This window comes from Carassius auratus, chromosome 25 (assembly GCF_003368295.1).
Source record: "Carassius auratus strain Wakin chromosome 25, ASM336829v1, whole genome shotgun sequence".
Lineage (NCBI taxonomy): Eukaryota > Metazoa > Chordata > Actinopteri > Cypriniformes > Cyprinidae > Carassius > Carassius auratus.
In genome coordinates, this window is record NC_039267.1 from 2,150,661 (window position 1) to 2,177,079 (window position 26,419).

Here is a 26,419-nt window from a genome sequence, read left to right on the forward strand (position 1 = left end):
TATTTATAATACTAAAATAACAGAATCCGATGGAGCCTCATGTCATTTCACAACAAAATCAAAATTAATTTCATTGACTCATGGTGCTATAAATAGACTCTGCTCTCTTCATACACTTTATGAAAACATCCCAATATTGTTGATTTTACGTAAAATAAATAAATAAATTAATATTTGAAATAAATATAATAATAAGTGTCTATAATAATATAATAATTAAATAATAAATAAAATATTTTAAAATCATTTAAAATTAATGCACATTTTAATATCAATCCAAACCTCTTAGATCCAATTGGGTGCACTGAAATTTTGGAGAGATTCGATTTGTCAAACCTTATGATGCGAGAGAGAGAGAGAAAGAGAAATACACACACAAACACACAGAGGGAGAGACAGAGAGAGGGAGAGAGAGAGAGGGATACAGAGAAAGAGAGAGAGGCACACACACACACACACAGAGGGACACAGGTCTGTCTCCTCGTTGAGCTCGGTGTGTTTTGTTTCTGGACGCGTTGAATGAGCGACGCGCCGCGGATCATCACTGAACGCAAGCGCTGACGCGGCGATGGCCTCGAAATCTCTCCACGACTGTCTGCGTAAGAGACGATTCACATCTGTTACCCGTGTGTGTGTGTGTGTGTGTGTGGAACATGCTGGAAAAGCGCGCTGTGATCAGTTTCTTATTTCTGGTCATCAGCAGATATCCTCTGACTGATTCATTCATCGCGTGCGGTACACGCGTGCGTCACGCGCTGCTCTCATGTGAGCTTGTTTCTTGCTGAGATGATTGTTTTGACATGTGATCTGGAAAGGGAAGAGTTTCAGTGTTGCACTGGAAGCCATGAATGTAAACATGATAGATAGATAGATAGATAGATAGATAGATAGATAGATAGATAGATAGATGGATAGATAGATAGATAGATAGATAGATAGATAGATAGATAGATAGATGGATAGATAGATAGATAGATAGATAGATAGATAGATAGATAGATAGATAGATGGATAGATAGATAGATAGATAGATGGATAGATAGATAGATAGATAGATAGATAGATAGATAGATGGATAGATAGATAGATAGATGGATAGATAGATAGATAGATAGATAGATAGATAGATAGATGTAATTGTAGCCTGTCGTGGTGAGTTGTGTTTTATCTGATTTAGATAAATTGTTATTTTAATATAAATAATTAATAGATTTAGTTATTTTATATTATAGAAATATATGTATATTTATATTATAGTTTAATTTAAGCTAAATTTTTTAGTAATTTTGTTGTGCTTTAGTAATTTTAGTAGCTTGGTGTTTTAACATAAAAAGGTCTATATAGTTACATTTATTTTAGCACTTCAACTAATATATATATATATATATATATATTATTAATAAAAATGAAACAGTAAATATATATTATAAAAAGTACTGTTTTTATATACACTCTCTAAAAATCTATAAATAGAGCACAATATACTGTAGAATTTCTGGATTATTTTTTTAAGGTGTTTTGACAGTATTGTAAAATGTAAAATTAATGGATATTGTCGTGTACTGAGCTGCCAGTACCTCACTGTTATTTTTTTGATTTATTATTTTACAGTGATATACACACACACACACACACACACACCCACACACACGTTATAATAACATCTGTTGTTTCTGGGTGATTTCAGGTTTCCCTCTGTATGTGGGGACATTTGGTCAAAACATGGTCTCTCTCTCTCTCTCTCTCTCTCTCTCTCTCTGTGTCACACACACACACACACACACACACACACACACACACACACACACACACACACAGGGTTAAATGGGTCAGCAGCACATGGTTTCTGAGCAGTGGGTTATTCCAGAACGCTTGCGTCATCACACACGCTCATGTCAGATATTTCTGGCCGTGGCTGTGAACATTAGTGTGTTTGTGTCTTTACCAGATCTAATCCAGATTAAATGAACTCCTGGTTCCAGACTATTTTCATTAAAATCAGACGAAGCCTAGAACATGTGCTGGTCATATTTAACAACACCATCAAAAGAAAGAACTGAAGAAATGTTAATGCTGCTAAAAATACACTGTAGAAAAATATCAGGAAAAGTACTGACGATTTTATGAATATTTCCTTCGACCAATGCAATGCACAGTTCAAAATATGCATTCGTCAGATAAAACATGTCAAATCAATTCCTTTTAAACACCACTTCCAGACGAACACAATACACTGAGTTTTCTTAGTGTCTAGTTTGTGACCTAAATGTTTTTTACTAAGGAATATCAGGATTTTTATTGTCGCTTTAAATGTAGTTTAGAGATTTGTTGTATGTGTTTATTTGGTTTTAGTTTTAAATGTCTACTTATTCATTTATTGTTATATTGAAATACATGAAAATTAGAAATTGCTTTGACTGTACAACTAGACCAAATAAAATAAGAAAAATGTGTATATATATATACCGTATTTTTCGGACTATAAGTCGCACCTGAGTTTAAGTCGCATCAGTCCAAAAATACGTCATGATGAGGAAAAAAAACATAAGTCGCACTGGACTATAAGTCGCATTTATTTAGAACCAAGAACCAAGAGTTCACATTACCGTCTCCATCCTCCAGAGGGCGCTCTATGTGTTCAGTGTAGACTACAGGAGAACTGAGCAGCATAGAGCGCCCTCTGGAGGATGGAGACGGTAATGTGAACTCTTGGTTCATGTCAAATTCATTTTGATAAATAAGTCGCACCTGACTATAAGTTGCAGGACCAGCCAAATTATGAAAAAAAGTGTATATATATATATATATATGTTTATGGATATGTTTATGGATATATGGATGCCTGTTTCTGCCACTAAACAAAAAAATTAAAAAGTTAATTGCAACTTTATCTGACTTCTTTTCTCAGAATTGAGAAATATACACTTGCAATTGTGAAAAAAAAAAAAAAAATAGAATTGTGAGATAAACAAGTCAAAAATTTATTTTTTACAATTTTGGTTGCAACTGGTGTCCATAACTCTGCTTATTTTTTTATTATGATTTTTTGGTTTCAGTTTTAGCTAACTGTAATATTCCTGCTGTCTAAAGATTCAGTCGCCTGAACTTCCTTCTGTGGAGCACAGAATAAGACGATTCAGCAAATGTTGAGGCTGCTCTTTCACACACACTGGAAGCGCAGTCTCTTGTGTTGTGTTCCTGTGTGTTCGGAGGAACACGAGTGTGAGACGAGTGACTGATGACTGATCAAGCGCTGAAGGGGTTAAAGCTGTGTGTGTGCTGTGTTTCAGGAGGACAGTGTCTGGGCGTCCTCAGCTCCCGCTTCCGCTATTACTTCCAGCACCCCTGGTCTCGTCTGGTGGTGGCCTACCTCGTCACCTTCTTCAACTTCCTGATCTTCGCCGAGGACCCGGTGTCTCACAGCCAGACGCAGGCGCACATGATCGTGGTGGGGAACTGCTTCTCGTTCGTGGTCAATAAATATCCCGGAGGAGGATGGGACGTCCTGAAGGTCCTGATGTGGATCCTCGCCGTCATCACAGGCCTGTTCGCCGGGAAGTTCCTGTTCCATCGACGCCTCTTCGGTACGTCCGGGGTTTATTGTGATTGTGTATTTACTCTTCTCTCCTCGTCTAGTGGCTCGATCAATGAACAGACTTTCAGAAACATGAAATTCTTAATGACTCATGAATACTTCAGGCGCATCAGACGATTGTGTTTCATGAGATCGAGCGACACGAGATCATTATATAAGAGCACAGCTGAACACATCAAACTTTCATCTGATGTGCTGCTTTATTATTCATCATACTCCAGTCTCAGACACACGCTCACATGGCAAGATCTTTCTCAAAACCCGCTCTGATCAGAGCCAACAAACTGCGCTAGATTCAGATTGGTTGATTAACAAAATTAAAAGCCATTACTGTAACTCTAACTTTTTAATAACCATTCTTATTCCCCACTGCATTTATAATCATAACCACACAGAGGTGTGTGTGTGTGAGTGTGTGTGAGAGTGTGTGTGTGTGTGTGTGTGTTAGTGATAAATGATGATCTGATGCTCAGTCTGAACATGAATGTCATTAATAATAAACATCCAGACGTTAGATAAACAATGGCTGTCTGAAGGCCTGAGTTTCGGTGCATGTTAGACCTCGTTTACTTTTTAAATTCATGTTAGCATCACAGTTATTATTGGTAACTAAAATACAACATTTGTTACTTGAAATATAATAATGCTAACTGAAAAAAAAACAAAAAAAAAAAACATTTTTTTAGTTGAAGTAGTTAAAATAACTCAAACTTGATTAAAAACTATATATAGACATATTAACAAATAATAAATTAAAATAGCACAACAAAATTACTAATACTTTAACTAAAACTAAAATAAAAACAACATATATAAATAAAATCTAACTCAACTGCATGTTTATTTGCATGGTGTGTTGGTATATTAGAGCTTATAATTATGAAATATAATTAATCCTTCTATTCATTTAATAAAAAAAGTGCCACTACATTGTTCAAAATGTAATCTTTTTATTTATTTTTTATTAGTTTGTAAAATTAATCAGTTTTATTCAGGAGGTATGTATCGGTGTACTTTAGTACATTTTTGTTATTAATAATTGGAATTAGTTTTTATTTGTATATTTGTTTTAATTTTAAATATCTACATAATAGAAACATATCAAATAAAATATATTTTTCATAGTTGCTATGGTTTGTAATATTTTTTAAGTACATCAAAGTAAAGTTATGACAATCCGTAATGTTGCACTGGACCTAGATGAAATAGTTACTTTTAATACTTTTGCTTTGATTTACAACTTTTATTCTATTTTATTTTATTTATTTTTTATGGTTCAGTTTAACTATAATGACCCTGATACGCATTCAACAAATCAAAATTGACAGTAAAGATGTTAAACAATTTTTCTATTTCAAGGAAAAACTAGATCAATGGAATTAAAATATATTAAATTAATATATAATATATAAAATATATATAAATTTGAATTTATAAACAAAATTGCAATGATGTTTCAAAGCATTAGGAGCAGGAGGCACTTTTTCAGAAACATTGAACAATCTCACAACCCCAAATAATGACTGAACAATGATTGAGGATCCAAAGTGAATCAGATGAACCTGAAGCTTGTTGACATGAGACGTACATCGTATGATCCCTCTCTATATAAACCTGCTCTATATAACAAACTGACGATGCTCAGGTGTGTGTAGACATCAGCAGATGGTAGCATTGAGTCAGGGAACAGATCTGACGTCTACTGTACATCCACATCACATCTGATCTCAGTGTCTAACACCTGCACCGTAACATTAATGTAAAACACCAACACATACACTTCTGTCCAAATATAACAGCGGGCGTCAGAAAGATGCATCACCACACCTTGTGATCCAAACCCTGAACGTGTGCTGCATCAGTAGTTACTACAGTCAAATCATCGAAACAGCAGAAGAGAGAAGATCCTGCATCAGAGGCATCACATTTAATAATCAGAGATGTTTCTTGAAGATCATGTGACACTGAAGACTGGAGGAATGATGCTGAAAATACAGCGGAGCATCACAGAAATACATTACACTTTAACACAGATTCACACAGACAGCACATATTTAGCATTTTAATAATTTTTCACATTTCTTCCTGTATTTTTGATCAAGTAAATGCGGTCTGGGTGAGCAGAAGACACTTCTGTCCAGTCCTCAATCCTCTAATGAGTCCAGACGTGTCCGTGTGTGAGTGAGGAGCACCTGTGCACGTCTCACACAGACGCCGGTCTTGATTCATCGATGTGACCGCTGTTTCTCGTGGAAACCGCCTCTAGAGACGCAGCCGCTGAACCCGAGCTCAGATCACGGTGATGAATGAGTCTCGTCCCAGAGCCCCGGCGGAGATAGTTAGTTAAGAGCAGCACTGAGGCGGCCTACATTCACCCAGCGGGCCACGGCCCCCCAGGGCCCCCAACACTGTTTTTAGCACACATTATAATGAATGTTGCACAGATGCAAAGAATCATCTCCACCAGCCCTAACTTACAGCACAACCGAGTGTTTCGTGGCCCTATAAGAGCGTGCTTTAACCTCAGAACTCGTGTTGTGGAGCGTGAACCGGGCACCTCTGTCCTGCTGACCTGCTGCTGTAGATGAAGAAGCGCCGCAGTCATTACTTCTGCTGTTAACTGGTGCAGAGCTGCAGGTCTCTGGTGTTCACGCCTGCTCTCTGGACTCTGGACACTGAGTCAGCTCCGAGCGTTTGAGGAGATCTTCTTGAGCTCATCTTGAGATCTTGAGCGTCTGAGACTCTGTTGAGATCTCTTCTGAAGCTCTAGAGGAGACACACGTCACATTATTGAAGCATCAGAGCAGCAGGTCAATGTTTTACACACCAGTAAAAGATGTGCATCCCAGAACCATGTTCTTATTATTATTTATTAATTATGTGCTATTACAGTATTTATTGATACTTTGAAATATCCTTTAATTTTATATTTGCAGATTTATTTTTATTTTTACATTTTTATTTAAGTTTTAATAATTTCGTATTTTTTTCTTAATATCTTAAATCTTACTTATCTCACTATTATTTATTGATATTTTGATATTAGCCTTTATTTTTATATTTTGTAATATTTACGTTTCAGTCATTTTATTATGTGCTTTTGTCAGGTTTTTTTTATTAATATTTATATTTAAATTTAATATTTTCTATTTAAATTTTTTTTTTTTTTTCGCAATTATCTATTATTTTATTGTAGTTTTTTTTTTTTCAAAAACCAAAAACATGTAGAAAATGCATGAACTACAGCTTCAAGTCACAAAAACATCATCCCAATGAATCAGTAAATGTTTAAATGATTCACTTAGTTATTACTTGCTGTATTTTATGTCATCTTGGTAACAAAATAGTTAAATGCGGTTGTTCATCACTGTGTTTTTTGACTCGGATACAGTAAATTAGGATGTTTGTAGTTTAATAAAAGCAAGACACTACAGGCAGAAACTTTGTGTTCTCATGCACTGGTCAATTTTGAGATTTTCGAGAGGCTTTTCAGACTAGTGGAAAGAAAACATCCAGAATAGATATGAGCGTTTCTTTTGTGACACTTTATCTATTTGTTTAAAGAGTTTGTTTCTCCACTTCAGCAGCACTTACGTATACCAAACTTAGCCATTTCATTCATGTCTATATCCTGTAGCTTTTTACTGAAGGGTTTGCTCATGTTCACACTGCTTTAGTTATTGCACATCATCATTTTATTTTTTGGCTGTTTACAGAATGTCCTGATTTATAGAGGGATGAAAATAGATAGCAGTAATCCCCTCTTGCAAAAACCTTTAATTTATCAATAAAATGAAAGAAAATGTCGAACCAGGCTTTTTACAATGTTCAGATTTATTTTCTGGAAATGCATGCAAATGAGAGCATATTTAATTAGATTGTGCCTCATTAATAGCATTTCAGAAAATGTTAATACGAGAAATGTTTACAGTTCTATAGAAGCCAGAAAAGTATGGTTATATAGTTAGTTTTCTTTTTTTTTCTCACCCTGTTCACCTGTGCTATCTTGCCTTAATTAGATGCTTTTAATGTAAATCTGTTGTTCAGGTTTAATACTGTCAACCTGTTTTTTGAATTCTATCCGTACTGAAATGAAACAGTGTACTGTCTATCCTCAGGATCATTGTTAGGAGCTGATAGTGTCTACTACCTTCTGAGAGCAGCTTGTATATACAGTAGTTGCACTAGTAGAAATGTTTTGAGAGCTACAGTTTCTGAGTCGCTTCACTAGCACTGCTGTCATGTGCTGGTGTGCTGTAGATCTAGTTGTGTTGGTGTTTTCCAGCTTGCCGTTCAGGGTGATTGACGTACAGAGGAATGGTATTGACAGAGCGAAACGTCTGCTCAGGAAATACACCGTATCATCAGTCATTGTGTGAGCGTGTGTCTGTTTTATAACATCAGAGGTGTCTCTCAGCCTGAACCTGTGCTGCTCCAGCAGTGTGTGACGGCGTCCACCAGAGGGTGGCATCTGTCAGGACACAAGACTCATGTGCTCCGATGCCTCAAGTGCTGCTGGGAAGAAACTACTCTTGAGTGATTATGAGGCTATTCTAGTGAGAATCAAATGGACAGGTTAGGATTATATATATATGTATATATGTATATATGACTAAACTATCACTATCATCTCTGTTTTTTGAAAAGTTGATCAAAATTAGTTAATCTGCCAATGGGGTCAGAAAAATTATCTACTGTAGTTTTCCCTTTAAGTAAATTTATTTTTCTCACCCCATTGGCAGATATTTATTTATTTTTCTTATATTTTATTAAGTGTTTTTTTTTCTTCAGAAAACAAGGCTTAATATAATAAGTCCTTCTGACTCTAAAGTAGATGAATTTTGACTGAAGTATTGTTATCAAAAAAAAAACAAGACAAAAATACTGAGTAATAGAATTAAGTTTTTGCAGTCTAGTGCATTCCCAAATATTTTGTCAATAAAACACTTACTTGAAGTACCCCTGAAATTTTCAGTTAAAGGCTGCATAGATGATTTGTTTCAAAAACAGTTTTTACTGGTTCACATCCTGATTGATAGCAGTGGTTTAAATGTATTTATTTGCATTTATATTATCTGTGGAAGGTGTAGGATATAGAAGGCTGTTTCCACCACTGAATAAAAAATAAAAGGTAACTCACAATTGAGAGTTTATATCATGCAATTATGACTTTATTCTGTAACTCGCAGTTGCAAAGTTTATATCAAGCAATTCTTACTATATACTGTAACTCGCAATACAGAGTTTATATCACACAATTCTAACTTTATATTGTAGCTTGCAATATAGTTTATATCACGCAATTCTGACTTTATACTGTAACTCGTAATTTTGAGTTTATATCATGCAGTTCTGACTTTATATTGTAATTCTCAGTATACAAGTTTATATCACGCAATTCTGACTTTATTCTGTAACGTGCAATTGAAAGATTTATATCACGCAATTCTGACTTTATACTGTAACTCGTAAATGCAAATTTATATCACGCAATTCTGACTTTATACTGAAACTCGTAAATGCAAATTTATATCACGCAATTCTGACTTTATACTGTAACTCGTAAATGCAAATTTATATCACGCAATTCTGACTTTATACTGAAACTCGCAGTTGTGAGTTTTAATCACGCAATTCTGACTTTATACTGTAACTCGTAATTTTGAGTTTATATCATGCAATTCTGACTTTATACTCTAACTCGCAATATAGTTTATATCACGCAATTCTGACTTTATACTGTAACTCGTAATTTTGAGTTTATATCATGCAGTTCTGACTTTATATTGTAATTCTCAGTATACAAGTTTATATCACGCAATTCTGACTTTATTCTGTAACGTGCAATTGAAAGATTTATATCACGCAATTCTGACTTTATACTGTAACTCGTAAATGCAAATTTATATCACGCAATTCTGACTTTATACTGAAACTCGCAGTTGTGAGTTTTAATCACGCAATTCTGACTTTATACTGTAACTCACAATAGAGAGTTTATATCACACAATTCTGACTTTATACTGTAACTCGTAATTTTGAGTTTATATCATGCAATTCTGACTTTATACTGAAACTCGCAGTTGCTTTATTATATCACGCAATTCTGACTTTATAATTTGTAATTGCAAGTTTATTTCATGCGATTCTGACTTTTTACTGTGACTTACGGTTGCGAGTTTATATCACGCAATTCTCAGTTTATAACTCGCATTTGTGAGTTAATATTACGCAATTCTGACTTTGCAATGTAACACAGAATTATGAGTTAATATCACGCAATACTGACTTTATAAGTCGTAATTGAGAGTTTATATCACGCAATTCTGTGAAAAAAAGAAATCTGAATTATTAGACAAAAAGTTGCAATAACCTTTTTTTTCAGTGGCAGAAATGGGCTTTCCTAGTAGGAACATAAAATGTCTGTCCAAATAGATTCCTTGATCCAAGTGCTATGATAGGCTGTCCTACCTGTCTGTCAACATATGTATTTGCGTACAGCACATTGCATTACCCTATTGCAGAGGAAGTAAGAATGGAGGCGTTTTTATCGATATATAATGCACTCTGCACTGTAGTTTTCTGAGCGTTGAATGAGACATGAGGTAATATGACAGCACTGCATTCATCTCTCATCGTACCGCTGGTTTGCCTCTGCTCTGCCTGTGTGTGGTCATGTGTTTTGGAGGAGGCGTGGCTTTGAAGAGCGATTTGCAGGGAGGGTGAGATCTTATGCTTTCAAAGCTACCTTGCTATTGCTAACCTCTCCGAAATGCCCTACCCTGCCTTTAATATTTCATTAATTAACAATGTCAATAATGGTCACATGACATGCAGGTAAGCATAAAATATTTAATGTTTTATTTAGATTTTTTTTTTGGAGCTGCAAAATGATTAGTCGTGATTAATAAATTCAAAATAAAAGTTTTTACATAATATATGTGTTTGTGTAACTTTTATATTTATTATGCATATAGAAAATACACACACATACGTACATATATTTTACAAATAAATATCTGCATGTATTTGAATGTAGAGACTTAAATAGAAATATTTTACATTTAATCTAACATATTTTTCCTTAATATGCTGTAAATATGTATGTGTGTGTAGTTAAATATACATTATAAATATACACACTCTGTACACACATATAGTATGTAAATATTAACTTTTATTTTGAATTGATTAACCGCAATTAACTGTTTTGCAGCCTTATTTATTTTTTATGTTTATAGAAATGTTCTTCTGGGAACAGTAGTATAAAACAAAAGGCAACTGTGCAAATTTAGAACCCACACCTTGGTAGACTTCAAAATAAAGAAAACATTTAATACAAAATAAATAAATCAAATAAACAATAATAATAAAATTTTAAGTATTCATACATAAATAACAATAAAATATGTTTAAAAAAAGATTTTAGACACAACATTAAAAACTGAAAGCCATAAATTTACAGTTTTTACATTAGATCTTTTTTTTACTTCAAAATTATAATTAATGATTATTCAAATTAATTAAACTGTATTGACATTAAAAAATCCAAATAAAAAAACAGCAAAAAACTGGGAAATATATATATAAATAAATGTGAAATATGAATAAAACCTATAATATTATCTCAATGAAATAACACTGATGTGAATAAAGTGTTGCATTCCCAAGTGCACATTAAACTCCCAGTTGATGTGTATCAGCATCAGCTCTGAAAACACACTATTATAATGAACCACAGCTGAAGATGCACATCAGGTGTTTGAATGATATTTGATCTGTTTTATTATTCTCACAGCGCCACAGAGAATGATTCGGTTGCACAAACTCATCACCTCATAAACCATCATAAAGCAGTCAGACTTTATATCCTTTCTTAATCAACCTCACCTGACTAAATGCAGCTGAACTCAGTGTACAGTGAACGTAATTATGATCAATACTGTTTGGCTTTTGTCATGATCCTTTAATTGACGTCTCATGCTGGGGTTAAAATCATACAGTTTCCCACTAATCTGTCGGTGTGATCAAATAATGCATCAAAAAGTTGCATACTGCACTTTTGTTTTTGCAAATATAGTGGCTCATTCAGGTTGTGTACAGAATACATGTAGACCTACAGAGTATATGGTAGTGAGCTATTGAGAACACAGCCAGTGAGCAAATTGTCTACGTTTAGTCCTGGAACTCTGTCTGTAGTAGTATTGAGTTTCAGATTGATTGTTTGTTAATATGTGTCTTTATGACCTGAGAAACCTCCCTCAGTAGTGTGCGAGGTGTTCAGTAATCATCTGTTATTGTCTCAGATGTTGTAAGGAGAACTGAAGTTGAATACATGCTGATGGACAGTGAGGGACACACCGAGTCTCACGTCAATACAAGCCTGGCTTTATCCTGGTGAACTAATCAATGAACCCACCTGTGATTCAGTAAACCACTGCATACTACACACTAAAGACTGCACATGCACACTACACACTACACACTACATACTGCACAGTATTTATGAACACTAACTTATTCTGTAATCTACATGCTGTACACACTATATGTGGCACACTACATACTACATATATTATTCCACACACATTTATGAATGCTAACTTACTCTGCAGTCTACGTGCTGTACACATTACATACACTACATACTGCATGCTAAATACTACATACATCATACTACACACCATTTATGACCTCTGCCTCATTCTGTAATCTACACACAAGCTACATACTGCACAATACACAAACTAACATGTTTTAAAATCTACATTCTATATGCTATAGAAAACACTTGAAATACAGCACACTATATTCTACATACTGCACAATACAGACAATACATTATATTCTACATACTACATACTTCATTCAGCAGCATGTTTTGCGATCTACATACACTACACATTGCACATTATAATCAAACCACTAACTAACACACTGCATACTACATATTTTCTACACCATTTATGAGTACTATGTTTTCATGCAGTCTACATGCTTTACACTATGAAGTGCACTATGAAGTATACACTAGGAAATGCGCTACGATGCATATTGCGCACTACATTATTTTCTGCATGCTGCACACTACATACTTCATTCTACACACTATTTAAGAATACTACATTTTCACCAATCTCCACGCTCTATAGACTAAAGAAATCACACTACATACTGTACACTACATTCTATACTACATAGTGCACATTACATACTACACATCATTTCTGAACATTGACGTCTTAATCTACATGCTGTACACTACACAGTGCAGATTACACTGTACACAATAGAAAACACACCACACTGTATACTGCACACTACATACTTCATTCTTCACACCATTTATGAATGCTAACATATTTTACAATCTACATATTAAGCACTCTATAAACTATAGAAACACACTACATGCACTAATATTGTTAAATTGCACTCTACATACTTCATTCTTCTTATGAACACCAAATTATTCTGCATTCTACATACTCTACACTAAACAATGCAGATTACACTCAGTACACTACACGTCACACACTACATACTGCATACTACATACTTCAAACCATTTCTTAACACTAATTTATTACTAACACTCACATATTCTGCAGTCTACATGATGCACACTACACACTGCAGAATACACTCGACACTCTAAAGACAACACTACATACTGCATGTATTATAATACTTATTGCACACTACATACTTCGGTCTACACATCATTTATAAACACTTATTTACTGCACACTTCATTCTTCTTCTGAACACCAAATTATTCTGCATTCTACATGCTGTAGACTTAACACTGCAGATTACACTAAAGAAAGCACACTTCACACACATACTGCATACTACATAGTGCACACACCACTTTACATGAGCGTTCAGAATATGAGCTCATAAATAATTATAATAAAAGGCTTCTCTAAAGGACACGTTTTCCTTATGTCAGGGAATGAAATCTGAAGTGTGTGATCAGTCATCTGGCCGTGCGAGATCTTGTCAGCACTTTACAGCAGTTTTATCACTCGACGGCACGGTTTCCACGGAGACAGACCGTTGGTTAACAAGCTGAAGAGGTTGAGCAGTTGAGAACGTGGCCAAACGAGGTGTGAGATGATGCTGATGGGTCCTGGCGGGGGGCTCGCGTGGCTAATGTGTTGTTTCAGAGGAGATGTCGCTGGATCTGTCTGAACTCGGTTCATGTCCGTGATGTGACGCGTCGTGCTGAGTTTCTGATTGGCATGAATGTGTAGTCATTCCCTTCAGAGAATCAGAAAGGGTGGTTTCACCCAGCACAGTCTGAGCGTCTCATTGCAGAAGAAGGCAGTGGGAAGCGTGTGCTGAGCGTCTCTATAAAGCAGAAGTGTTTATCTGACGGGTTGGACACATCTCAGACGTCTCTCTGGTTTGCGCTCATATCATCTTCAGAGAAATCTCAAGTCCATCTCCATCTCCTCCATGTCAGCGGATGCTGCCGTGATAAAAGCGCTTGCACTGTTTGTTCTTTATGAATGCACTTTAAATCATTGCAATAGTAGAAAAAGAGGTTTTTTTTTACTGCACTGGCACTGATTTCTTTTTAATTTCTTTTATTTTTTTATTTATTTATAATAAATACTACTTGGGATCTCATGCAGTGTTGCATCTTGAATATGTAGATATTTGAATAAAGACACAACAACACAAAAATACCCATTATATATATATATATATTTGGCAGTTTTACATTTATTTGCATATTAATGTAAGATTGCATGCAGAATGTCATGTAGCTTTTTTGCAGTGTTTAGATATTTGCGCTGGAAAACCAGACAAAAATACCCCATGCATTAAATGTATGCATGTGTGCATGCTAATGTAAATGCTAAGGCTGTCTCTTCCAGGAAATACTCTGCTAACATTCATTGGTAATTAGAGGAAGCTGCTAAAGGAATAATTACTGTTAGTTAAAGTGAGTTTGACAGGGTTAGCGGGACAGATGGAAATGTTTAGCTCTAATGAGCAGGACGTTCCTCTCATTGCCACAATATGAGTAATATATTACTGCTGATTCAGGCCGGTCTGTGGCCCTGAGCGCAGATCTAATGAGAGATGAAGCGCTGACAGGAGAGGGAAAGAAGCTCACGAGCTGTAAAGAGAGAGAAAATGAACCGTCAGCTGCTAAACAAACACACTAGTGCGAGAAAAACAAACTGTGAGGTGCTAAAACTCTCTCTCTCTCAGTGTGTGTGTGTGTGTGTGTGTGTGTGTGTGAGAGACTTGGATATTTTCATTTAGCAGAACTACTTTTTTTTTACTCGCTCACAAATGAGATTTTTCTGTCTGGCCGAGACGTGATGCAACTTTCAGAAAGCTTTGCGAATAAATAATTCACTTTGAGAGAGTTTTCCTGATGATTCACTGATAACTGAACGAACTGAATCTTTCCGGAAACGATTGAAGCATCTAAAAGACAGACAAACTTCATTTCTGAGAGGGGAGAAATGGGAACGCAGATGTGGAGATTATGTGTGGTGAATGATTAAGGATTCGGTGTATTATGAAACATACTGTAACTTTCACAGGGCAGAGGAACAAAACGCATCACAAAGAAAGATGCTTTGCATTGAGATGATGGATTTCAATAATAAATGTTTATTATTTGTGTATCTTTTATGTTTATTAGAGTATTGTGTTGTCATCATCTCAATATGCTTAGATAACGCTGCAAAATTATTTTCTTCCTCATTGTTTTTGTTTACAAATAAATCATAACACATTTTCTGGAAATATAAGATATTGAGTCTTTATTTGTGATGCATTTTCTTCATAAAACAAGAAAGTTTTTGCTTAAAACAAGAAAAAATGTCTGTATTGGGAATGGAAAATATACTTTATTCAATGGGGAAACATTATTTTTGTTGTTTAGAAAACAAGGCTTTATATCTTAAGTAATTTTGCTACTGAAATAAATATATCTTGATCTAAGAATGTTGTTTAAATATTATATTAAATGTTTTATAAAAAACAAGACAATATACTAATGAATAAATGAATATCTAAATAAATAATGTGAGTTTATACTTAAAACAATAACAAATATCTACCAACGGAGTCAGAAAAAGAAACAACTCAAAAGGAAAACAATTAATTTTTTTTTTGTTCTTGATTTAAGTATAAAGTTACTTAATGTAAAAATATAAATATATATATATGATTTTTATATCTTATGAATTTTGCTGAAGTAAATGTATCTGATTTAAGTATGTTTATGTGTTTTACTGGAAAGCAAGACACAAATACTGAGAAAAATATAGTGGAGTCAGAAAAATAGATTGAGTTTGAATTTTTCTGACCCCATTTGGTGATTAAAAAAACATCACTTAATTTTGATCTTTTATGCTATAGTAATTTGTCTCCTTAAAAATATATCTCGATTAAAGAATGCTTAGATAATATTCTGATATTTCATTGACGAACATGACATAAATACTACTTTTAAACAAGAAACAAAATCTTTCAGTTATGTTCGGTATTATTCGATATGTTTCTTGTTTTAATCCTAAACTGATTTCATTTTGAGGAAAATATCTGATGATTTATGAATGCTTATGTGCTATTTGTGCTGGAAAACAAGACTCATATACTGTCTATGTAGTGTGCTCTAAATCCCAGTTCAGATGCTCCCTATGTAGGGTGCACACACCCGTGCAGCTGACTGTAGGTTTCAGGCCTTTAGCGTAGTTAACATGCTCGACGAGGGTGTAATGATCAGACTGGGTCCGTGTAAGTGCTACTGACACCGTCTTTAACTTGAGTCGTCTTTAATCACTTTAAACAGACACTGGAGCCGTGAAAGCTTCCTCTCCACTCGCAGGACCCGGATCACCTCCGTGACAGACGCTGAAGGGCGCCATTAAGCATTCAGAGCGGCTTCCCCGACATCTGAATCAATCTCACGCTCTGAGAGAGAGCCAGAGACAAAGAAAGATGTTCGCTACTGTCAGGTGAAGGGACAGAATCATGAGTAACGCCGCTGTGATGATGTAGGCCTCTTCATGAAACCAAAACAGCACTTCTGACCATCGATCGCTGTTGAGGAAAGTGCACGCTTCTGACGGGTTCACTGGAGGCGAAACCTCGGCGTGTGGACAGACGGTTCAATCAGCAGAAATTACAGGGTGCAGAGATGATTAGTTGAACAGAGCTTTCCAGGGAATAATTATCATGTCTGCATCACTGAAGGCTTTTCTGATGTGTTTCTGCGGGGTTACTGTTGTTAACTAGAACCATCAGGAACATTTTTGGTAAAAGGCATAAATAAACGTCATTAAAATTCTCTGTATTCTTCTATTTTCTCATAGTTTTTATTTATTTATTTATTTATACATGCATTCATGCATCATCTGTGATATCTGCAACATATCCAAACACGAATCTATTGACTGTGTGTATTGAATGCATGCACGGTTTTGTTGCTTTAATAGAAAAAACATTGAATATTTCACTGTTTCATCTTTTTGAGAGGAAAAGACAGTGTTGTGTATTTATTTATATTAATTCCAGCTTTAGTTAGTTTTTTTTTTTGTGCATCAAGTCAAACAGAATTAGAAAAATTATATATATATATATATTTTTTTTTGTAAAAAAAAATATTTTAAAATCATTTTAATTTTAGTTACCATTTTAGTTTGCCTGTATTTTGTATTATAGTTGTTAATTAACAATAAAAGCCCTGACTGATGTTTTTGTAATTTGTTGTGAAAGTGCAATAATACTTTAAAATATTCAATCTTAGTGATTATTAATCATGATTAGACATTTTTAAAAGTAAGTGCTAGCAATCGATTTATTTTTGCTACATTTAAATAAACAAATTTAGTTGACAATCTAAAATATGTATATATATATATATATATATATATATATATATTTATATTTATATATATTTATATATAGTTAAAATAAATAGTTTGCAACCACTTACCTTTAAAAAAAGTATTATCATTATTTTCAGAGTATATTTATTTATTTATTGTGTGTTGTCATTACAGTACATATTGCTGTTGTTATTAATTTTTCTTGCCTTTACAGTGTTTTGGGCAATGTATATGATCGTTTTGTGTTGTAATGTGTTGAAGTTTATACAAATATCATTAAAAAAGAAAAAAAATGTTTTAAAAGAAAAAAAACTAACACAATTTTAAAAAAGTGCATAGCAATTTCTAAACGTAAAAACTGAAATGATCGAAATGAAAGCTCATTCAAAAACACAATAATGTATCAGTATATTATAACGCAGTGTTCACACACACACACATCATCGGGATCTTGTTTTGTGTGAAGCATCACTCTTATTAGTGATGATGAGATGTTAAAGTGTTTCTCTTCGGTGTCTCAGGTCGTGTCCTGCGTCTGAAGATGTTTCGGGAGGACCACGGCTCCTGGATGACCATGTTTTTCACCACCATTCTCTCGCTCTTCATCTTCTCTCACATCTATAACCTCATTCTGCTCATGAGCGGACAGATGGGGTAAGAGATATCACGTCTTTAATTACAAACGTTCATTCCCTCCTCTCAGTTATTCTGATTAGGGATGGCCATTGTGAGGAGTTGAATCATTTCTGGCTCTTTAATTCCATTAATGATACTTTTATTCTTTTCAGACAGTCTCAGTAATTAGTCGTTACTAATAGATGACAGTAGATGAGTCCAGAACCGCTGATTGATTCCAATGGAAGACCGGAGGTTCAAATCTTGTGACTGAATCATGATGCTTTATGAATGATTCATTCGAACGAACCAACTCATGAGATATATTTGTTCATAATTCATTTAGTTTTTTGGGTGATTTGTTAAACAGAAGCAACTAAAAGAGCTGAATCAGACTACACTGATCGTTCTGTGTGATTGTTGTGTGCAGAAATGCAACAGAAAGATGATCATTTAATGCAGTTGTATGGTTCAGTAAACAGATTGATTCGAATGGATGACTCAATGATTCAGATCTTTTGAGTGCGTCTGATTTATGATTCTTTTTGATCAAAACCAGCTCATGAGATGCATTTTTTAGTAAATCAGACTACATAATAATCAAAGAGTTCAAGATTGATTTGTGGGTATTTTTGAAAGATTCATTAAAACGAACCAGTTGAAAGAATCATTACTGAATCAGACAGCATTGATTCTTCTGTTTGTTTGTTGTCATGCTTGGTTTAGCAAATGAGTCCAGAACCACTGATTGATTTAAACAGATGATTCAGGAATTCAAATCTTTTGATTGTGTTTGAATTTGATTCATGATTCTTTTTTAATTGAATTTGAATTTGACTTTTCCAAAATCATTTCTGAATCATCACTGAATCAGACTGCATTGACCGTTCGTCATGTTTGTTGTTGTGTGCAGAAATGCAACAGAACATTTTTATTAGTTCATCTTTTGAATGGTTTAGTAGCATCCAGAACTGCTGATTGGTTTAAACGGATGATTCAGGGATTCAAATCTTTTGAGACTCTTTCTGAATGATTCAGTTAAACGAACCAGCTCGTGAGATGTGTGTTTGTTTGTAAAACAGGCTACATTTACTGTAAGGACTTTTGAAATAGATGAATCAAAAAAGTACCAGCGTAAAGAATCATAACTGAATCGCATTGATTCTTCTGTTTGTTGTTCCGTGCAGCAATGCAACAGAGAGATATTTAGCATTTCTGTATGATTTTACTCAAGAACGTCATTGAACTGCAGTTCTGCATAAGAATAGCTCTTTATTCTCTAGTGAAGGAATGATTTGACCAGCCGTGCATGAATCCTATAAGCTTTAAGTGCGTTTAAGCACTGACCCGAGAATCTGCTTTACATTATGTGAGGACGTCTGATCTGAGATCAGCACATGTGCAGACAGTCATCCGTGGCGCCGCTTCAATTGCACGCGGTAAGATGGATGCCTCACTTACGGTTCGATTCGCCATCTAATGTTGAGCTCAGCACACAGCCCATGCTTTCACATTACACTCCACTGTTTGGAGAACGGCTGCACCATTTCTCAGTGAGATTGAATGTTGAGCGATCGTGTCGCCATACATCTTCTCAAGGTTAAACGCGGTCAGCATCGCATTGTTCCTGACCATAAAACCGCCGTAAGAACCAATGTTTGTGAGCGCAGCTTGAACTGATCAAAGACTAGTTTGATACATTTGAGAGTGCCAGAAAGCTTTGTTGTTTTATTAAATCATCATAGCTTTGATGAACAGATATAAAGAGCGCAGATGGGCGTTATTCTAGACCTTTCCATGAGGTTGAAGTGACTTGAAATGCAACTTTTAGCAATATCTTCTAACCAGATCATAAAAGATTTCATCCAAAGCTGGGTTTTCACGAGCAGAATGCTAAATCTGCAAGCCTTCCCAGAACAGATGCTCTCTCTTCCCAAACCTTGCTGTCTACTCCCTACATAGGCAGCTGTTTCCTGAGGCAGCATTCGAACTAGAACACAACTTCACCAGTTACTGATCTGGAACATCTGAGTGTCACACAATACTGATCAGACGCAACTCACCATTTACTCACAGTATATGTCGTTTCTATCTGTACGTATGTGTATATGAATGTGTGTGTGTGTGTGTGAATGCTCTGTAAGTGGCTTTGGATAAAAGCATCTGCTGAATGCATAAATGTAACTGACAGAGTACAACAGCAGGGTTTGGGAATGTGTGTTTGAAGGGTTAATGGTGTTTGTGGGTAGGTGGCGCTGTTGTTCAGCACACGAGCGGGTGTCTCTCTGACAGCAGGGGTCTGCTGTTTTCAGCTCTGTCAGGAGAAATGATTGTTTACACCTGTGAGGAGAGGAGAGCCACACACACACACACACACACACACACTTCTCTCTGATTTACTCTCAGAATAAACGTCAGATTAATGCTGGAGAAAGATCCTTCAGAGCTTCACCATGCTAACGGCTGCAGTTACTACGCTCATTGTGATCTTGGTTGAGGAAAACTCTGATTTTAATAACAGTGGTGAATATTGTGTGTCTGGATGTTGTTGTTTATGTTCGTCTTGGAATGTTAGATTTCATCCCAAATCAAAATGTGAAAAAAAAAACAAAAAAAAAATGAAGGTGAAGCCTATTTTAGGAACAAGGAACTTAGTCATTTTTTGTTCTCATTGTGACTTTTTCGTGACATTTGTTCCCACTGTTTTGTCATTTTTTTCTATTCTCTGTAGTGAAAATCGTTCTGTCAGTCATTCTTTTTCTCTCAAATCAACAGAAGTTTAGTTCAGTTCAACAAATGCTACCACATGCATCTTCAGCTTCATTATTTTGATGGAGTAATTAAATGTACAGCTTGTCATTACTTTGTCATTTTACACATTATGGAAATGCAGTTTTGAGGTGTGTGTGTGTGTGTGTGTGTGTGTGTGTGTGTGTGTGTGTGTGTGTGTGTGTGTGTGTGTGAGTGTAAATGTATGCATAAACAAAGAAATTCTCTCTCAGCATCTGTTGCCTCTCATCTTTCTCATTGATATTCTTTTATTCTCTGCAACACGCACACACACACACACACACACACACACACACACAATAACACCCGCTCAAACCCCCACATCACACACTCCTAACAACCAGTTCTGCTTCCTCCCCCTTCACACACACTCACACACACACACACACTGAACAGCTCTCCAGCGGCCGCTCAATGCGCTTGTGATTGAAATGAACATCATAAACACTCACATTCTCTCTCTGCAGGTTATAGAAACGTTGATAGTCTGACAGATTTCATCGCGAATGAAACGGCATTTTTATAAATGACATCATCATCGCTCCTTTATGACATCATGTCTGCCTTTATCAAGTCATTACTGCATCTAGAGCCCAACACACTGATGATGATGATTCTCAGCTCAGTGTGTGTTGTGTGATGTGGGCGGGGCTGTGAGAGGGGGCGGAGCCAGCATTAAGCTGCTTTAACTCGTCAGTGCTCAAGGCGTCCGTTCCAGGCATACATCATGCGCTAATTAAGCAGCGTTATTTAATCAAGACTGCTGCACGCATGCAGATCGCATTACTCACGGCCAATTAGGACACGCTCAGACACTGTCCCACAATGCATTGCAGCAACAGTCATCCCAGTTTTACTGTAAACACTTCATTAATGTAAGAGCAGACGTGGCCATTTGTTACTTGAATTTTGCATCATTACTATTATTATTATTTATTTTTTTTACTGTACATGATTTATATTTGCATCTAGTGTGCTTTATATATAATGCATAAGATATTTATGCATGCATGCATGAAATTATACATCACATTTTAATCATATATCACTTATGCATTTATATCTTATGCTTTATATTTGTGTAATATATATATATATAGTATGTGCATAAATACAATTATTTATATCATTTGTTTTTTATTATGTATTTATTTGAGCGTGTGCCTGTAAAATACAGCCTGTTATGTTATTTTATTTTCTACATTGGTATTTATTATCATATTATTTACATTTATTATCAATTTTGAACACAAAGAGGTTTCCTTTCCTTTCCTTTATTCCTCCAGTTTTATCTACAGTGGCTAATGAACCTAAATTCTTTCTTCTGCGTCACAAAATAAGATAAGGTGGGCGTCTTCATTGGCGTATAAGAGTAAATCTCTATGTTATCTGTCTGTATTTATGTGTTTCTGTTTCAGTCCACCACTTGCAGATGGACTAACTGGGCTGTAACCGAGCTGCGGTCGCGTGTAATTGAAAACGCCGCGTACACACACACACACACACACACACACACTGTCTAGATAAATGTTGAGGTCCTGAAGGTGATGTTTGTGAGCCGGCGGCGCTGACACCTCACCACATAATCAATATCTGCCCAATAGATCCACACTGCACAGAATAGCTCATTTCTGAGCAGATATCTGAAGGTCGTGGGCTCGCCGAATCCAGTGACCGCGACCTTTCACCTTCGACCTTCAGAAATGAAGAGCAGGTTAGAGGACAGGATGGAGCTCATCTGCTTTATTTCACCAGCAGAAGAACATTACATTTCATTTGAATCAATATCCTGTGTTTCAGACCAAAGCTAATAAATCAGTCGTGCTCCCAGATAATTGTTACGATAAATCAAAAATGAGTGTCTAGGTAACGGCTTTTCATCTGCGATTATTAGACTATGTAGATCTGAGTTATATTAATATGTCAGAATGACACATGACATGTTATTTAATATTGATTAATATGTGTGATTTGATCTGGAGGTTCGCTCCACAACAAAAATGATGTTTATTACATATCCATATGCCATGGTACATGTCTAAAAAACATGGTAATACTATGGTACATATAAAAAATAAAAAATAAATCAATGGTACATCAAAGAAAGAAAAAAACAGAATAAAACTATGGTGCATATGCAAAAATATGGTATCACTATGAAAATAAATAAATAATAAAACATGCTATTACAATGTAAAATTTTCTACAAACAGCTTAATACTATGGTGCATGTCCAGCAACATGGTATTACCAAGGTAAATGTAAAAAACATGGTATTACCATGGGACTTTTCCAAAAAAAAAACATGGTATTTCAATGTTATGTGTCCAAAAAAACAGGTTAAAAAAACATGGAGATTAAATGTTGTATTTATAAGAGAGAGAGAGAGAGAGAGAGAGAGAGAGAAATAAACAATGGTGCATGTCCGATAACATGGTATTTCAATGATACAGGACCAAAAAAACATCATAAAAGTATGGTGAATATTCAAAAACGCAGTAATGACATGTTTGCAATAACTTGGTATTTCAATGGTGCATGTCCAAAAACTTCATAATACTATGGTGAACGTCCAAATACATGAGAGTAATATGCTCAAAAACCTCAATGGCACTCAAGGGGCGAGTAAATGACCGAATTTATTTTAGGGTAAACAAAACCCTTTTAACTGGGTCGAGTTTTTTATGAATTTGAAGCCGTGAACCAGAGAATCAGTTCGGGGAAGAAAAGCAGTTTTGACTATGTAGGCCAGGGGGTGTGGCCTGTGCTGAAGGGGGCGGGGCTAGTGATGTATCACGGGTCAACCCATCTGGAGACGAGCCGCTTCCGTTGTTACCATGACAACTGTGGAACTCCCCTGGGATTAACAGATGCACATATAGGCCAATCATACATCAGGAAGTGACACTGTGTGTGTGTGTGTGTGTGTGTGTGTGTGTGTGTGTGTTACCCGCAGCCAGACTAACTGCTCAACATGATCATCATGTTAAGTGCTGCTTTACAAGTTGCTGGTGCCATAAATCAAGCAGTTTCTGCACTACTAGCTGTCTAATCTAACACTCGGTGTCGCTTATAAAACTTTGGCAAATCTTGCCTTTAGTCTGGGAAGCGTTTCCCTCAGGAGATCCGCAGAATCTGCATAATTTACATTTGCATTTGTGTGTGAGGAACATTTACTAATTCCTCTTAATAATTAGCTCGCTTAATTCTGTTTCTGCTGCAGTTCTGCTTTAAAACTGCAAACTGGTCGAAATGAGAGCAAATAACAGCGCTGACATTTACACCTTCATTGATTTGCATTTGTTCATTTCACATGTACTTGTTAGGGTTTGTGTTTTAATAAGAAAATATGGAAACATGCAAACCTGTTTGACCCTCGCAATCTGATGCATTTCAGAGTTAGACAGGATATTCAATAATGATGCTGTCAAACGATTAATCACATTCAAAATAAAGGTCTTTGTTTACATAATATATGTGTGTGTGTGTTTATTATGTATATATAAATACACACACAATATATATTTTGAAAATATTTACATGTGCATAAACATTTATATATCTATCTATATCTATCTATACATAATATCCACTTAATATCATTATTTATGCTATGTTTAATTCACATATTTTTTTCTAAAGCTACTTTTTGTGATTTGTCTAATAATCATGACAAGCATCTTTTGTGGATAATTTCTCTGCCAAAAGTGATGTATGATTAATTTGCGATTAATTAGATGAATTAATCGTCACAGCATGACATTAGATTACAAATTATAATTGCTTGACAGCCCTTATCTTAATATGCTAAAGTAACTCAATAAACTAAAACTAATCAATAAAATAAATTCATTCTATAGACATATAATTAGACGTATACATGCAAGAAATACAAAAACTAATAGAACTTCTCATTTTCATTTAATGTTCCTTGATGTACTTAAATGAAACTATATAAACTAAAGTAGATAATAAATAAAACTGAATAAATAGTATATAAAAACATCAAAATCACTACAAAATTGTGAGAGCAGTGAGAAAAGAAATACAGAATCTAATACAAAAATATTAATAAAAACTGTAATAGCATTTTATTATAGATTCTAAAAAAAGAGAGATGTATGCATTGGTGAATAATTCACTATGAGCCCAATAACGTGTTTAGAAAGTAGATGTGTGAATGTACATGTCCTCCGGACTGTGTTCGTGTAGAGAATGTGATGCCCATCACTCGGCCTGATCGTAATTCTGTCCCGTTAGTTGCCAGTGAGGCTCAAGGAAGCGTTTTAGGTGGATTTCAGATGTGTGGTTCCTGAGCCGTGTCTAATTAAGATTCAGTTATGCCTCAGGAGCCGGTGAAGATGTCACAAACATCTCTGACTCTGAAAATGTAAGCAGCCACTGCAGTTAGAAATGGTCAAGTCATGACTGGACTTCTGTTCTCTGTGAGACCGGACTCATTAGCAGTCGCTCGGGAGCATCATTCATATTAATTCTCACGGCTGACACACTCATCCCGGGAATACCGGCACATCCAGACACATCAGTAATCCTGTCACGGACCTCGCTGACTTCCAGGAACCAGGGTCCACACACCTGATGTTCCTCCCTCATCAGGACCGCTCGTTTCCGGCAGTGACGGCTGGTTTGGTTGATTCAAATCAACTTGTGCAGCTTATGTGACCTCATTTTTTAGCAGCGCGGTTCATTTTTCATAAACTGGGCTGCTGTAGCACTATAATTAACAGAAGAGGCTCTGGGGAATTGTTCGGGTGAACCACATGTGTACAAGCAAGTTGTTGAACTCTTTCGTTATTTATATATATAGATGTGTGTGTGTGTGTGTGTGTGTGTGTGGTTAGAATTAATAATCAATCTGCTTACTGTAATCTGGGGGGGGGTACATTTAATGTTCAAAAAAACATGGCATTAGTATGGGAGATGTTTAAAATCATTGTATTTCTATGCTTAATATTTAAAACTGCATTATTACTGTAGTAAATATAAAAAAAAAACTAAGGAATTTCAATTATATATGTCCAAAAAACACATTGCAATACTATTGTTCATGTCCAAATACATGGTATTTGCATGGAAAATGTTAAAAACATATATATATATATATATATATATATATATATATATATATATGTATATATTTATATGCAGTAAATATATAAAAAAACGTGATATTTCAATGGTATCTGTCCAAAGAACATGGTATTGACATGGGCAATCTTCAAAAAAAAAAAAAAACATGTTAATACCAGAGTACATTTTTTAAACTGTGGTATTATTGTGGTAAATATTAAACAATAACATCAAGAATATGTAGTATTACCATGGTAAATATTCAAAAAACATAGTATTTCAGTGGTATATGTCCATAAACATGCTATTGACATGAAAAAAAAAACAAAAACAAAAACATGGCACCATGGCACATGTTCAAAAACATGGTAATACCAGAGTAAATGTTCAAAACTGTGGTATTGACATGGTAAATATTCAAAAGAACATGGTATTTCAGTGGTATACTGTATGTCCAAAAACA

General features: G+C 35.2%; 1 protein-coding gene across 2 annotated transcripts in view; it reads left to right on the forward strand.

The window, feature by feature from the left end:
- The first annotated feature begins 279 nt into the window (after positions 1–279).
- LOC113042976 (transmembrane protein 117) overlaps positions 280–26,419 on the forward strand; it is a 54,160-nt gene continuing 28,020 nt past the window's right edge. The window contains exons 1-3 of one of the 2 annotated variants that reach the window (XR_003275645.1): positions 280–599; positions 3,291–3,584; positions 17,982–18,114. Coding sequence is in view for 1 of the 2 variants with exons in the window: in XM_026202014.1 (XP_026057799.1) it covers positions 569–599; positions 3,291–3,584; positions 17,982–18,114 (458 nt within the window). In the remaining variant the exon portion in view is untranslated. The remainder of the gene's footprint in view (positions 600–3,290; positions 3,585–17,981; positions 18,115–26,419) is intronic. The other variant, XM_026202014.1, reaches the window with a different exon arrangement.